We start from the raw sequence: 13,545 nt of genomic DNA, 5'->3' as shown, positions 1-13,545 counted from the left end.
TAATTAATCTGCCTCTCATAACTCTAGCAGTAAAATTAGTTATATTTCTTTTTTAGTTTGGACTAATATAAATAAAGTCTACACTTTCCAAGAAAGGAGCAATTTCATATATAAGGTAAGAAAGCAGCAGGACCTTGGGACATATCGTAAAGAGACTCCATGAATTATACATCCTGTTATGTTTCTCAGCTACCAAGGCTGGTATGCTATTAAGTCTTTACTACATGTAAAAGGTTTAAAGTAAAACTATTTAAAATATCCCTCCCTTTTTCTCAAATTAACCAGAAAAGTAAAGATAAAAACAAAAGCAATGAATATTCATTTTGGCAAGTAGTAAGTGCAAGGCCTTATGCTAGGATGTGTTTTACATATGTTCTCATTAAGGACAGGAAAACAAAGGAGGAAAAAAATGAAGTTGGTGAGACACAGAGATGAATCTAAAATGAAACTCGATGAATCAGATGCCCAGCAAATTAAGATCCTCTGACTGAAGGGTTTCCTCGGTCTTAAAATATTTCTAAATGACACAATAGCAAATGTACCCAGACCTCCGGTAAGAATGGTGGATATTACTGTTAACATTTCGGAAGGAAAAACACAGTGCCCTCCTCGGAAACTTGAAATATTGGGGGGCTGGCATAAGTATTCATGAGAGAATTGTAAAATAATAGAATTCTATGTAATCAAGTGGTAAATTGTGTAATATAGTATGAGAGGGCTTTCGGCTTTGGGTGAAGAGAGATAGATCACTGAGGCCTTACAGTGTGAAAAAGATTATTTGAAATAGGAGGAGTTACTTGGATAATTTGGGGACAATGGCTGGAGGGCTTTTACTGCAGAGAGTAGAGAAGCATCAAGAAAAAAAAATGACAGAGATCCCAACTGTCACTGTTGCAACTGATAGGTAATCCTTAGCTTCAAGAAAGTCCTTGTATATTAGCACATAGAGCCCAGACTCTAACATTGAGGACATGTAGCTTTGTTGAACATAAAAAATACTAAATTGTAAAGAAGTACATCAAATGCATATAATTTTAAGAATATGGATGACTACTCTGAATTCCTGAATTATGTTCAGTATACAATTTTTTTTCATAAATGACTTCACCCCATAAGAGGTATTCTTAGTGGATTCCAGTTTAATAATATGACAATACGGAGTGTGTATTTTGAGTGTATTTTTGTGGGCAATAAATGGTGAAACCTTTCCAAGATGAATCTGTTGTCATGGCTTCCTTTTCCCACTGCTATTCTCCCTGGTTTATTTCCCTTTTTATTGCCCATTGCTTTTAGAAGGAATAAATATTAATGAGTTCCACCATGTAGTTTGTACTCCTCTGTTAACACTGGTGAGAGTAGCTACTCCCTATTGAGCAATCATCAGCAAGGCAGGCAACAGTCAGCCACAAACCATTTCTTTTACATTCTTAGAGAGCAGGACTGTGCTTCTGAAAAAAAAAAAAAAAAAAAAATGCTATTCATTCACCACCGCGCATCCCTGAGTGCTCATTTCAAAATTCCTTCTGGTGCTATCATTCATCTACAACGGACTCAGAGAAATAAGTGCTTAAGGGTTACAAAAAGCACATGTACTACAGTCACTTGACAGTGTCAGGTTACGTGACATTCTATCCACCATCTTTCTTTCATTAAAGGAAGGTCCTTCACGAACAGCCATGGCTTCGTTCCATCTGGAGTTACAGGTATGAAGGAAGATGAAACAGTATCTGAGAGCATTACGTGTTCTTCCTCTCCAATATCCTAGCTTAACAACTAGCAAGGTTTCGTGGTTTTCTAAAGATTTGCCGCTCAGGAAGCTAAAACTAGGCTTGATGAGTGAAAATAAGACCAGTGTTAGAATTCAAAGTTCTACTTCACTTAGAATTCAAAGTTCTATTTCCCTTCTGAGGGCATACAGTGACTCCCAGACATCCCAGCCTCCCCAGGCTGACCTCCAGAACTGCAGAAAACCTGTTGTCTGGACATGTATGCCTTTGTTTCTGTGTGTCATCTAAGGGCAGTGATTCTCTTTGGATCTAATAGAGTCCAAAAATCTGTTTTAGGATTTGGGACAGATTTATGGAGAAACCCCAGAAGCTTAAGGTTCAGGGCCCTTGTCATGCACAGTCCCTTTCTGAGAAGACTCTGGCAGAGATCTTAGTGATTTTGTATTTGGAATTCTGCTTTTAAAAATAACAACAACAACAACAAAAATAAAAATAAATAAAAATAACAACAACAACACCAATAATAATAATAAGCGTCCCTTAAATTGTATAAGCTTTGAGCCTTAGTAAACCTGGAGCTTCCCTACCCCTGTCCCAGTCTCTCCCACAGTTTTGGAAAGGCTTCTAAAAAAGGGCTCTCAAGAGTGCGGTAAAATCATGTCCTGATTATAATCACAATGGTGTTTATAAAAAAGACAGAGATTCCTAAACCCATTCCAGACTTAATGGAATCACAATCTCAGTGGACAACATCTGGGAATTTTTGCATTTTCTTAAAGCATCCAGGTGATACTTAAACTACATTCTGAGGATATATACTTTTCAGAAAAATAATTCACCCAGTGAATACGCTGAAGGTTTCTTTACTAAGGATAAACCATGGCTGTAGTGTTCTTTCAGGGCTTAAATGAAGAATCTCAATCTGTGGGGCCTCTTCATGTCAGCCTAGCGAAGGGTCAGTTCTGAAACCCCAGTAAACGAAACTATAGTTACAAGGTTACGATTAGGCTATAGGTACCCTGAAGATAGGGATCAAGTCCGCTTGTTTTAAACATTCTGTCTTCAACATCTAAATCAGTGATGAAACTTAATAATTGTTCAATAAGTATTTACTGTGTGAATGAAGGACTATCAAGTGAGATATCCAGACTTGTAGCACTTCATCAGTCAGATGGGGATGGACGTTGAGAAGAGTAACACTGTGGAGAATGGACACGAATGAGTTTAATATTAAGTCCCTGATTCCAACTGTTTGTTTCCCACATTAAGCTTTTAATCTTTGCAGCAACCAAACAATTAACATAGTGTCTTAATAAATTCAATCAATACTGTTGCTGTTATCACCATCGTTATTTCTATTGTTTTCTTGTGGACTCAACACTTGGGACTTAAGATTAGGTATTTTAACGATCTCATTAGACTTCATGCTGCTGGAGAAATTCCATTGTTTCTGGCCTATTAACCTCTCTTTGTGTCATAAAAACTATTTTCCAATGTTTTATCCTGGTTAGCATAATAGTACTCACATATTTTATCAGCATACCATCTATGACTTCATTCAAGACTCCAACATAGGTAATAACTTTTATCTTTTCTAGGTAATAATTCCTTTGATATGATTGTCTTTGCCTAGGTAATAATGCCCATATCATGTATCTTTCCCATTAGCAAACTGGGAAAAATGAATGACAGAAAGGGAGAAAGGTTTGAAACATGAACTTTTGGGGGTTTCTCTCCTTCAGTTTTCTGAATAATAAAATTATCCATTTAATTGATAAAGCATTTAATCTTCTGAAGAGTTTTGATGCTGCATACATACATAATTTAAGTCAATCTACATTATTTCCTAGAGAAAATAAAAATTTCAACTGTACTTTATATGTACAGATTGCATTATTGCCTGGAAATACACCATGTGTAGTCTGTGTGTTTACATATTTGCCAGCAATGGTGAATGGTGGACTGATTAATCCACATTCTTAATTTGATCACTGTGAATACTTTATAATTTAGTTGACTGGTCTCATAGATGCAGTAATAATTAAAACAAAATAATTTTCTGTAATAACCTCTGACTAAATATGACTTATATAAAAGTCATATTTCTAGATTTTTTTTCTCTTTATTTGGTCTTAATTAGATCATCTCTGTAAGAAAAAAACAAGTTTTCTCTTATTTAACATCTTATTCTCATTGAGTTGATTGAACTTTATTTAGTCCTGTTTATTTCCTTTGTTGGACGGGAGAGTGTATATATATCTATAGATATATATCTATTTTATATGATTATGTAATTATAATATTAATAATTCCTACTTTGATCATTATTCTTACATTTTTAAAATACATACTGACTTAATACAATATAAGGGAGCTCAATATCTCCCCCGAAACATACTCCTTATCATTTCCTTCTGCCATAGATTACCAGAGTGTTTTAGTCATGTATTCATACAGCGTCATCATATCTAGACTTACTTAGATCACACAGATGGTTATCAAATTCTTTGTGCATCTTGAATTCTTCTGTTTCTGGTTTCAGTTTCCTTCATCTTAAACATTATCATTTAGGAGCTCTTTCAGTGAGAGCTTCATAGAGGCAAAACCCTTTCACTTTGTCCATAGTTTTTAATGGTAGGTAGCTGGATAAATAAATCCAAGTTGACATTTATTTTCCTCTTAGCACTTTCAACATATCATTGTTGTTATTTTGCTTTTTTTGCAGCTTTTGAGAATTTCACTATAAACTGTTAATTCCTTTTTAGTTAATTTGTGCCTTTTCTTTATTCCTTTTATTCTTTGTCCTTATATAGCTGATGAACTGAAATCTCACTCACTATATCAAAGCATGTATATATTATCATACTGCTTGGAAACTCTTGATTTTGTACATTCTTATCTTTCATCAAATCTACAAAATTCTCTCATCTTTTTCATACATTCTCTTATTCTGAACCTTCTTGTTTAATTCTGCATGACTTACTTCATTTTTATTCTTAACTCCTATTTTCAATGTTGCATTTTGAATAATTTCCTTACATTTGTCTTGAGCTTACTAATAACTGTTAAACTCAGTCCATCTCATCAACCCATTTATTTATTTCCAATAAAAGCACTTTTCAGTTCTAGAACATCTTTTACTTTCTTTCTTTCTTTTTTTAAAATCTGGTCTTTTTTTACTGTGACTCATTATATTTAATGTTTTAATTTTTCCCTTTATAGTAAGTTCTAGCACATATCTTTATGGTCTCTAACTGCTATTTCCAATATTTCCAACACTGCAAGTCTCATCTTAATATTTGTTAGGTATTTTAAACCCTGTATAAAATGGATTATTATTCCTCACATAGTTTGCAGTTTTGATGGCACAGTTTATCTGGGGAAATGCTGTGGCTTAGGTTAAGGTATTCGCATCTTCAGAGTTTTGGCTTTTCCTTATGTCAGGCAATCTGGAGTACCATTGGCCTGATGCCATTTCTTATACTAATTTCTCAGCTTTGTGGTCTTTGGACTCATGGAAGTACCATAAATTTGAAACGTAACTAATTAGTGGTGAGTCCAAGCCCATAGTTGGAACTCTTAGGAGAGGTTTATTCACACTGAGGTTGAGACTGACCTGCTTCCTTGCCAAAACTTTTCCTTTATAAGTAAACTGAGTTTCTCTACTCATTTGCTGGTACAATAACCCTTTAAGGTTGATGAAATAAAGCAGTACTTCTGCTTGTACACTTTTTTTTGCGGGGGGGGAGCTCTAAGTTATATGTCATTCCCCTTATCTGCGTCATCCGCCCAAAATCCCTGTAATGGGTAACCCTCCCTCTGTACGTACAGTTACTGCCTGAGGGCGACCATGGAAACCTCAACCTTCTTGATTTGTTTTGAGAAATCATTTGGTTAATCAAGACCTCAGTTCTGCACTTAAAAGCATTTAAAATAATACTGTATCCTGTTTTGTAAGGAAAGGTTTTCAGCTATTCTAATCTGCCATATTACTGGAAATGGAACAGAGGAATCATTTAATAGGTATTTTTAGGCAAATAAAGTTAAATAATGCACATAAGGACACAGGGCCAGGCAGAAATGAAAACGAGGTTTCTTGATTATCCGTCTAGGTTCTTTGGAAAATAGCCTTAAGATGAAAATTCACCAAAAGAGGTTTTTAAGCTGTTATGTAACTAGAAAAGAGAAATAAGATACATAAAACATGTTCTCTTAACTGACTGGCCAAATTGAGGCACAGTGCCTGAATTTTGACTTTCCTCATTTGCTCCAACTAGATCATGTTTCCCGTATTCAAAGTCAGAAGTGTGAGTAACTGTTTATTCAGGAATGAAGGGTCTGCTTGATTATAACCCCTTGCTGAAATCAGGAATTTTTTAAGTGCATTTGAAATGTTAAAAAAAATAATTTTTAGACAAATTTAAAAAATTATAGCATTTTACAAAGGGGAGAGTTAACATGTCAAACAAGAAATGTTTATTAAATGTCAACTAAGTCAAAGGTATCATAAGACCTTTTTCACGCCTGTGTGATTTCCAAGCTGTCTCACTTTATATATATATATATATATATATATATATATATATATATATATATATATATATTCTTTTGATTGCTTTTTTGGTTGAGTACTTCTTGATATCTCGTTAGTAAGCTCTTCCTCTACTAAAAATTCTAAGTTACCTTGAGGGTAGACCACTGACCAGCTTAATCTAATTCCCAGCATGTTAAGTTTTTATTAGCTTCTTTCCCAGCAGCTGACACCTCTTGGCATCTTACTTTCTATTTTGTAATCTACTCACCACAAATTTGATAGAGTTAACAGTCTTTCTCTCCCACAAAATATCCTGAGAAGTAATTTCCAAGAAATATCTGACTTTTTCAGGGATACCCTATGTTTTAATTATTCTATAATTGTATCACAGTGTTTTTTACATCCAACTGCATCCTTGTAGACTGTCTCCAAAAGGCAGCCATGGTATGATTTAGTTCCTTTTTCATTTACCTTATTAAAATTAGTAGAGCACAAAGTGGTGTACTTAGAAATATGATACATTGTGAAAAGTGCTCATATTCTCATTAATTTATTTCAACAGAAGTGTTCATAACCAAATGTTATATATCTGTATATATAATTATGTTATCCTACTGACATTTTTAAGCCAGCAAATTTTAAAATCTTTTTATGTTTTTCTAAAATTTACATCTATATAATGATACTGCAGAAAGTCAAGAAACAGTAAAGCACTTCCATCTCAAAATGTATCTTCGATACATTTCTAGAAAAGTAGAAAGTAAAAGTAAACTTCTATCTTTCCTGGATGGTTTACCTCAGGAAATGTACAGAGAATCTTTGATATGCATTTCTGATTTAAATGGCATGTAAAATGTTCTCACCTACCTGTTATTTCAAAAGTGATGGATAGGAAAGGTGCAGCACTAGACTTCGACGTACTCTGATATTTACTTTCTGAAATAACAGGGAAACAGCACCATAAGCATAGCCTTTTTTTCCTCCCCCCAAATAGCTTGACTAAAGTGGGCTATTTATGGAAACTATAGATAAACGACTGTAATTATAAATAATTTGCATTCCATTTAGAGATGGTGACTATTTTATTTCCCTGTTTCTTGGCAGAACATGGGAAAATAAGAATTCTTTATTCATCTCTTGCTCTACCCATTCACAGTTCAACCATCCTTCCTTCCAGCCATCTTTCCACTGATCCTCCAAACTTCCTGCTGGTTTATTTTATGTCATCATATAGCCTCACTATCCAGGCTGTTTTTCTTAATAACCTCAAATTCCAAACACCTTATCCAGATTTCAGTGTGGATTTTTTGATATGTTTTCTACAAAATAATGTTCCAAATTTTCCTAAAATACATATCACGGAAAATTTCATGGTGCTTTATAACCAATGCTCTTGGTTCCCGTCATTTAGAAACATGTTCAATCTGTATCAAAAGAAAGAATTTCTTGAATTACCATAGCTAAAATCTACTTTCATTTCACTTTGAGCTCTTTCAACAATCAATTCATGTTCATGCATCCAATGATCAGCAACATTTTCATCAGCTTTCTAGCTACTGCTAACCTCCCCAGGGGCAAGGCTTCTTCCTGTCATATTCTGATAAGGGTAGCTTTCATAAACTAAACATTCTTCACAGTCTGGTGGAATTCTGATCAGCCAGCTGAACAGAAATTGTCCAGGGTCTTACTACTAACTCCTCTCAGTAGAAACCTGTCAAAATTTTCTTCTAAAGAAGTGGGAATTTTGCTCACCTGAATATTGTAGGGCAAAGTTTGTCAGGATTGGAAGGGATACCTACGGCCTGCAGCAGTCCATGAATAAAATGTGGATACTCTCCAATATCAAGTAGATACATTTTTCCTATTGTCAATAGACATAATCACCAATTTATTGAATATTCTAATGACATAATTCAACCAACACAGGTAGGATACTAGGTTGTAAATATAATACATTATACTTTGTGACTACTTTAATAATACATATTTTGATTTTCTGGAAATTAAATATATTAGCTCCAGGGAGGAGAATTTTTGTGGTGTGGTTTGACTCTATGAAGAGTAGTGAATACACCAATGAATAAAGTGATTTAACATGGCTCTGTCCTTGTACTTAGGTGGTCATTACCATTCTTCTGTGTAATGTGATGTGCCAAGACAATAAAGGAATTTTATGTGAACTTCCTATCACTTGTTTTCAGTATTTCTGTATCGGGAAATTTTATTTTGAGTTAAAGTATTTTATTTTGGGTTAAGGTATTTTTTAATAGCTAGGTTACATGTAAAAACAAGACATTTATTGGTGGAACACATAGTGAGAATCGACATAAGCAACAGCATAGACTTTGTTCTTCTTATTAACAACAATATGAATTGTTCTTGGGGTAGGCTGTTCATAGTTACACGATCAGGATTACTTGAGATCAGTACCTTCTTATTAGGATTGATTGAAGAAGTTATTTTGAGAACTTTTCCTCTCTTTATAAAGTAAGCTTTCATTCTTTCCTTTTTACTGAAGGAAAACAGAATGTGCACAATCCCCACAGCCCACAGCCTAATTATTCTCCATTCACACAAATTTATAGTCTTTACATGTCACCCTTGGGATCCTGGCATATTGAATAATATACCTTTGGGAAATGTTAAGTGCTTCTGGGAGGAAGTTCATATAGCCTCAGTTCTGACCAAAAAAAAAAAAAAAAAAAGGCTGCAACTTTTAGGGAGAATTAACTATTTTTACAAAGACTACATAAATCTTACTAGTACTCTTGCTTTTATTTGAAATGAAAGGACATAAGTTCCTATATACTTATTGGTAAACATTATTTTTTGCCATATCAATTATTTCCATATCCATGGGTTTTGTTTTGGCATTTGCTTTTGTCCAAGAGACACAGCTTAACAATGATACTCTTTTTGTTTTCCTTTTACACTGTGACTTTTATTTTTGGTGCTCTTCCATGCTTTGACAGTGGTAGGTAGACTGTGGCAAAATGATTAAAAAAGAAATACGCAGTTGCAATTCAGAATTCTGAAGGATCTTTTGAAAGTAATAACCCACAGGACATAATTGACATTCAGAAACTAAAATCTGATCTACCTCTAGCAATGAAATTATACTACTCTGAAAGGACTGCTATAATAAATCCACCTAAGAGTGTTAAAAATGTAGCCATTAAAATGGCCAAGAAAATATTAATGTACTAACATTACATGTTTTATGCTACTTCCTTACAACCTCAAGATACATTAGTAGCAAAATGTATCCTGAGGCTAGATTCCTAAATGAGTTGACATGCTATGTAAAGTTAACAGCTACAAAACAATTAAATTTTGCAAGATGCAAATGCATAACTTCAGTGTCTGTTTCTATGAACTGCTGGTCACTGGTACTGCTCATTTTGGGAGAGGCAGAGGAGTCATCTCCTATTTTTTGAAACACCCATTTCTCTTGGTTCTTTCCCTTCTCTTCTGGTCCTCCATCAGAATGCTTCTCTGAATATTCTCATTTTGGGGGTTTTATTCTTATTTTTTTCCTTTACCAACGAACATATCTGCTGGGAAGTACTATTCTATCCTATTTCAACTTGCCAAATACCACATTCTCATCTTTCTTAGCAAAATTTCTCTTTTGTTTTTGCTTTTCTTTAACGGTGTGCTCTATTTATATATATATTTTTTATTTGTATTTTTAAAGATTTTATTTACTTATTGACAGAGAGAGATGCAGCGAGAAAGGGAACACAAGCAGGGGAAAAGAAGAAGCAGGCTTCCCACTGAGCAGGGGGCCTGATGTGGGGCTTGATCCCAGACCTTGGATCATGACTTGAGCTGAAGGCAGACACTTAACGAATGTGCCACTCAGGAGCCCCTAATGGTGTGCTTTAATACATGCTGTCCCCCCTGCCTGTAATAAACTTCCTCTTGCATTCCTTACCCACTTACTGTATGGAATGTGTGTGTTATCACTCAGCTGTAGGCCACTTTCTTTCTGTTTCTGTTTCTATGATACTCCTACCACTATTCTGAAACTCAAGTTATATTCATATTGTAGTTCATATTGTATTATATTTGTTTGTGTGCCCTCACGCTAACCAGGAGCACTTTCTTGTCACGGAATTTGTACTGATATTTCCATCCTCACTACCTTACACAATTTTTGGAACTCTGCTGGCAACTAACAGATATTTATTAAACTGTCTAATGATAAAAACCCTGCTATCCTTCAAATCAAGGGAAGGTAAGAAGGTATGCTTCTAACATTGTTTAAAAATATTCCTATTTGTTGGCACTTAAGAGTAACTAACTAAATACAAACTTGATCCAATAATGATTAGAATTTTAGAGTAATATTAATAAATACTAATATATACTTTAAGCATGGGCCATGTTGCACTCACTTATCCTTGGCACACTTACCGAGTCTGGTCCTCACATTGAGATTCAGACCAAAAAAATGTCTAAGATATGTCTGCCAGGTCGAGGGTTTAAACAGACGGTTTTTAAAAAATGTCATGCCTTTCAGTTGTTTTTTTTTTTTTTACTGTAGTTGTATTCTGCACTTTTTCCATATTTATCTCATTTAAATTCACATTGAAAATTTCACTCAATAAAAAAAAAAAATTTCACTCAATAAATACATCATTATTTCTTCAATATATTTATCTTTCAACCATATTACAAACAGCAAAAGGGGCTGTTCTTTCACAAGCAGGTTTTACATCACATTCAAGGAAATTCCCGACTTTAGAATATGTATGAGCATTCTATGTGTATATTTACATTTTGTTCTATTTTTATAATTAATTATGCCTGCTAAATTTTGACTTAGAGTTTGCATTAAGAAAATTTAGAGACTTGTCAGTAAATTAGAATTGACCAGAGACAGAATTGAATTGTTTTTTTTTTAATGAAAAGTTAAATTAGTGTTCACCATAGTGGATATCAACCATGATGTGAATAGAATCATGACTATTCATGTTCCAAATATCTATAAGTATATCTATATTTATATCTATATCTATAACTATATCTATATCTATCTTCCTGCAAGGTGATTCCATGCTCAATCTCCATGCTTAAGTCCTTAAGAAGAAGAAGACAGTTTACCTTCTTTGTCCTTGTGGGTGTTTAAGTGTGAGAGGAGGTCTTCATTGGCTTGCACGCAGTATACCTCTCGTGTCTGGACCCCTCCCCCACAGAGGGCTGTCTGGTTGCCCCGCCTCTTGTCCTGCTGACTGAGCAAAGGGTCCACACGGCACTCGGTCCACTCTGTAGTTCTCCAGCCGTACCTAAAAAAAGTAAAAAAGCTGGCAATGACAACCATGTTTATTGAGTAAAACTTTGCTCTGCTCTTCCAATTTTTTTTTCTGAAGAAGATTAATCTAAAAAACACTTTCCTCTCGAATCAACCACAGGCTACTACATCTGTGGTGCGGACTCAGTTTCAATTTCCTCTCTTTCATCCTTAGCAGTGCTCCACTTAAAGAGGGGTTAAATTTAGGATGATCCTGTTTTAATTGCAATTACTGGAAGTTACTTATAAATATTTTATGAAAAGAGAGCATCATGCTGAAAACATAAAATTTTATGTTCAATTAAGCTGAACTCGGGCTTGCCCTTTCTGGATGCTTATAAACAAAGGAGGAGTGACTCTGGGAATGGAAAACATTCTAAATGACGACCAACCCAAACATTTGTTTTGCCTTTAATAAAACGCATGAAAATTGCTACTTCGTACTGGATCAAAATTATAACTGTGTGTTAGGATTAAAAAATATAACAATTCCGAGTTTTCTCCTTATTGTCAAGAATGAATGTTTTTCTGTAGCACTGAGAATCCCTGATGAGTGCCTGATGAATGTTGAAAAGAGCTGACGTTTCTAATCAGCGGAACACAGGAAAGACGATCTGTGGTTCTAAATTAAAGCTCCAATCAACATTATGATGTGAAAGAAATGTCGGGGTTTGTCAGCCCAACACGTGCTTTAAGGAGATGGCCAGGGAACTATTTCCTGATGCCACTAAAGATAGAGAGTGATGGCATTTCTCTACCTTGAGGAAAATGGATATTCTAAAAGCACAATGAAAATGGCTCATGTAGCACTTTGTGTCACTCTACCCAAGAAGCTTCTTCAGTAATCAGATTAACAGCCAACACAGGTACAAATGGAGGTGCTAATGTTCATCTCAATTAGACAAAAGAGTTAAATGGGCCTTCAGATGTCCAATCTAGGTGCTTTGCTTTGTCAATGGTGAAGTTTCCAGACAGTCAACCTGACCTTCACATCCATTCTCTCATTTTTATAAATGGCTCAACACAGGTGCAGGACTGGGCCATCAAGGAACAACATTCCCGACATTATGTTTATAAAGGAAGTAGAGCATTCAGGTAAATTAAAAAAAAAAAAAAGAAGAAAGAAAGAAAGAAAAGAAAAGAAAACACGCATAATTAATGTCTTGAGTAAGACAGCGGGGTGGGGGGGTGACAAGGAATGTCAAACCAAATAAATTATTCATAAGTTGAGTTAAAATAAAAATTTCACTTTTTATAGAATGGAGTCTGAATGTAGGCCATCCTAGGACTACACTTCTCCTGATGTAAATTGGTCACACATGCTAAAAAAATGCTACCCTCCAAAAAGAGAGAGGACAAAGAGATTCAGAACATCTATTTATTTTGTCAGTGGTCTTCAAATATCTGAGAGGATAAAGAATAAAACACCTAGCTTGAATCAAAAAAGGAAGAAACTCATAGGAGATAAAACACAGGAGATCTTGACAACTTCCTCCAGCCTGTTACATAGAAAGGAACACAGGGTCAGTGGGATAAGCAGAGAAGTTTGGAAGGGAACTCCCTGCAGTTTTCAGCCCCTTGTTATATCAGGAGAGAACAGACGATTCCAAAGTGCTGTGTAACTGAAGGTCTCATGTAAATCATCACCATCTTTGCTATTACTTGTTATTATTGTTTGAAGTGGTAGTGGTAGGATTAATTTTCCTCCTCACTGGCTCGTGAAGTTTGCGTTGTATGCAGGTTCTTTAAATGTTTGGAATATTCCAGAAAAGCTCTCAATGAAGCTTGTGCATATCTCTGAGAAACTAAGATTCTTTAAGTTGTCTTATAAATATGACTAGGCTCAAATGTATTTATTGCTAAGATAATTCACAGTAACGTCTTGGAAATATTTTTTTAAGGATAAGAAGAATTAGGATACACCGCTAAATATTTCAGAATTGGCCTTATTTCATCGGAATTCAATAAACATTTATTGGGCACTTGCT

At 34.8% G+C, this 13,545-nt stretch overlaps 1 protein-coding gene across 1 annotated transcript in view; it reads right to left on the bottom strand.

Moving 5' to 3' along the window:
- THSD7A (thrombospondin type 1 domain containing 7A) overlaps positions 1-13,545 on the bottom strand; it is a 469,954-nt gene that overhangs the window by 196,739 nt on the left and 259,670 nt on the right. The window contains exon 4 of the mRNA XM_059396774.1: positions 11,371-11,552. Within this exon, the coding sequence (XP_059252757.1) occupies positions 11,371-11,552 (182 nt within the window). The remainder of the gene's footprint in view (positions 1-11,370; positions 11,553-13,545) is intronic.

Source organism: Mustela nigripes, chromosome 4 (genome assembly GCF_022355385.1).
Source record: "Mustela nigripes isolate SB6536 chromosome 4, MUSNIG.SB6536, whole genome shotgun sequence".
Classification (NCBI taxonomy): Eukaryota; Metazoa; Chordata; class Mammalia; order Carnivora; family Mustelidae; genus Mustela; species Mustela nigripes.
This window is presented reverse-complemented; position numbering and strand designations above follow the sequence as displayed.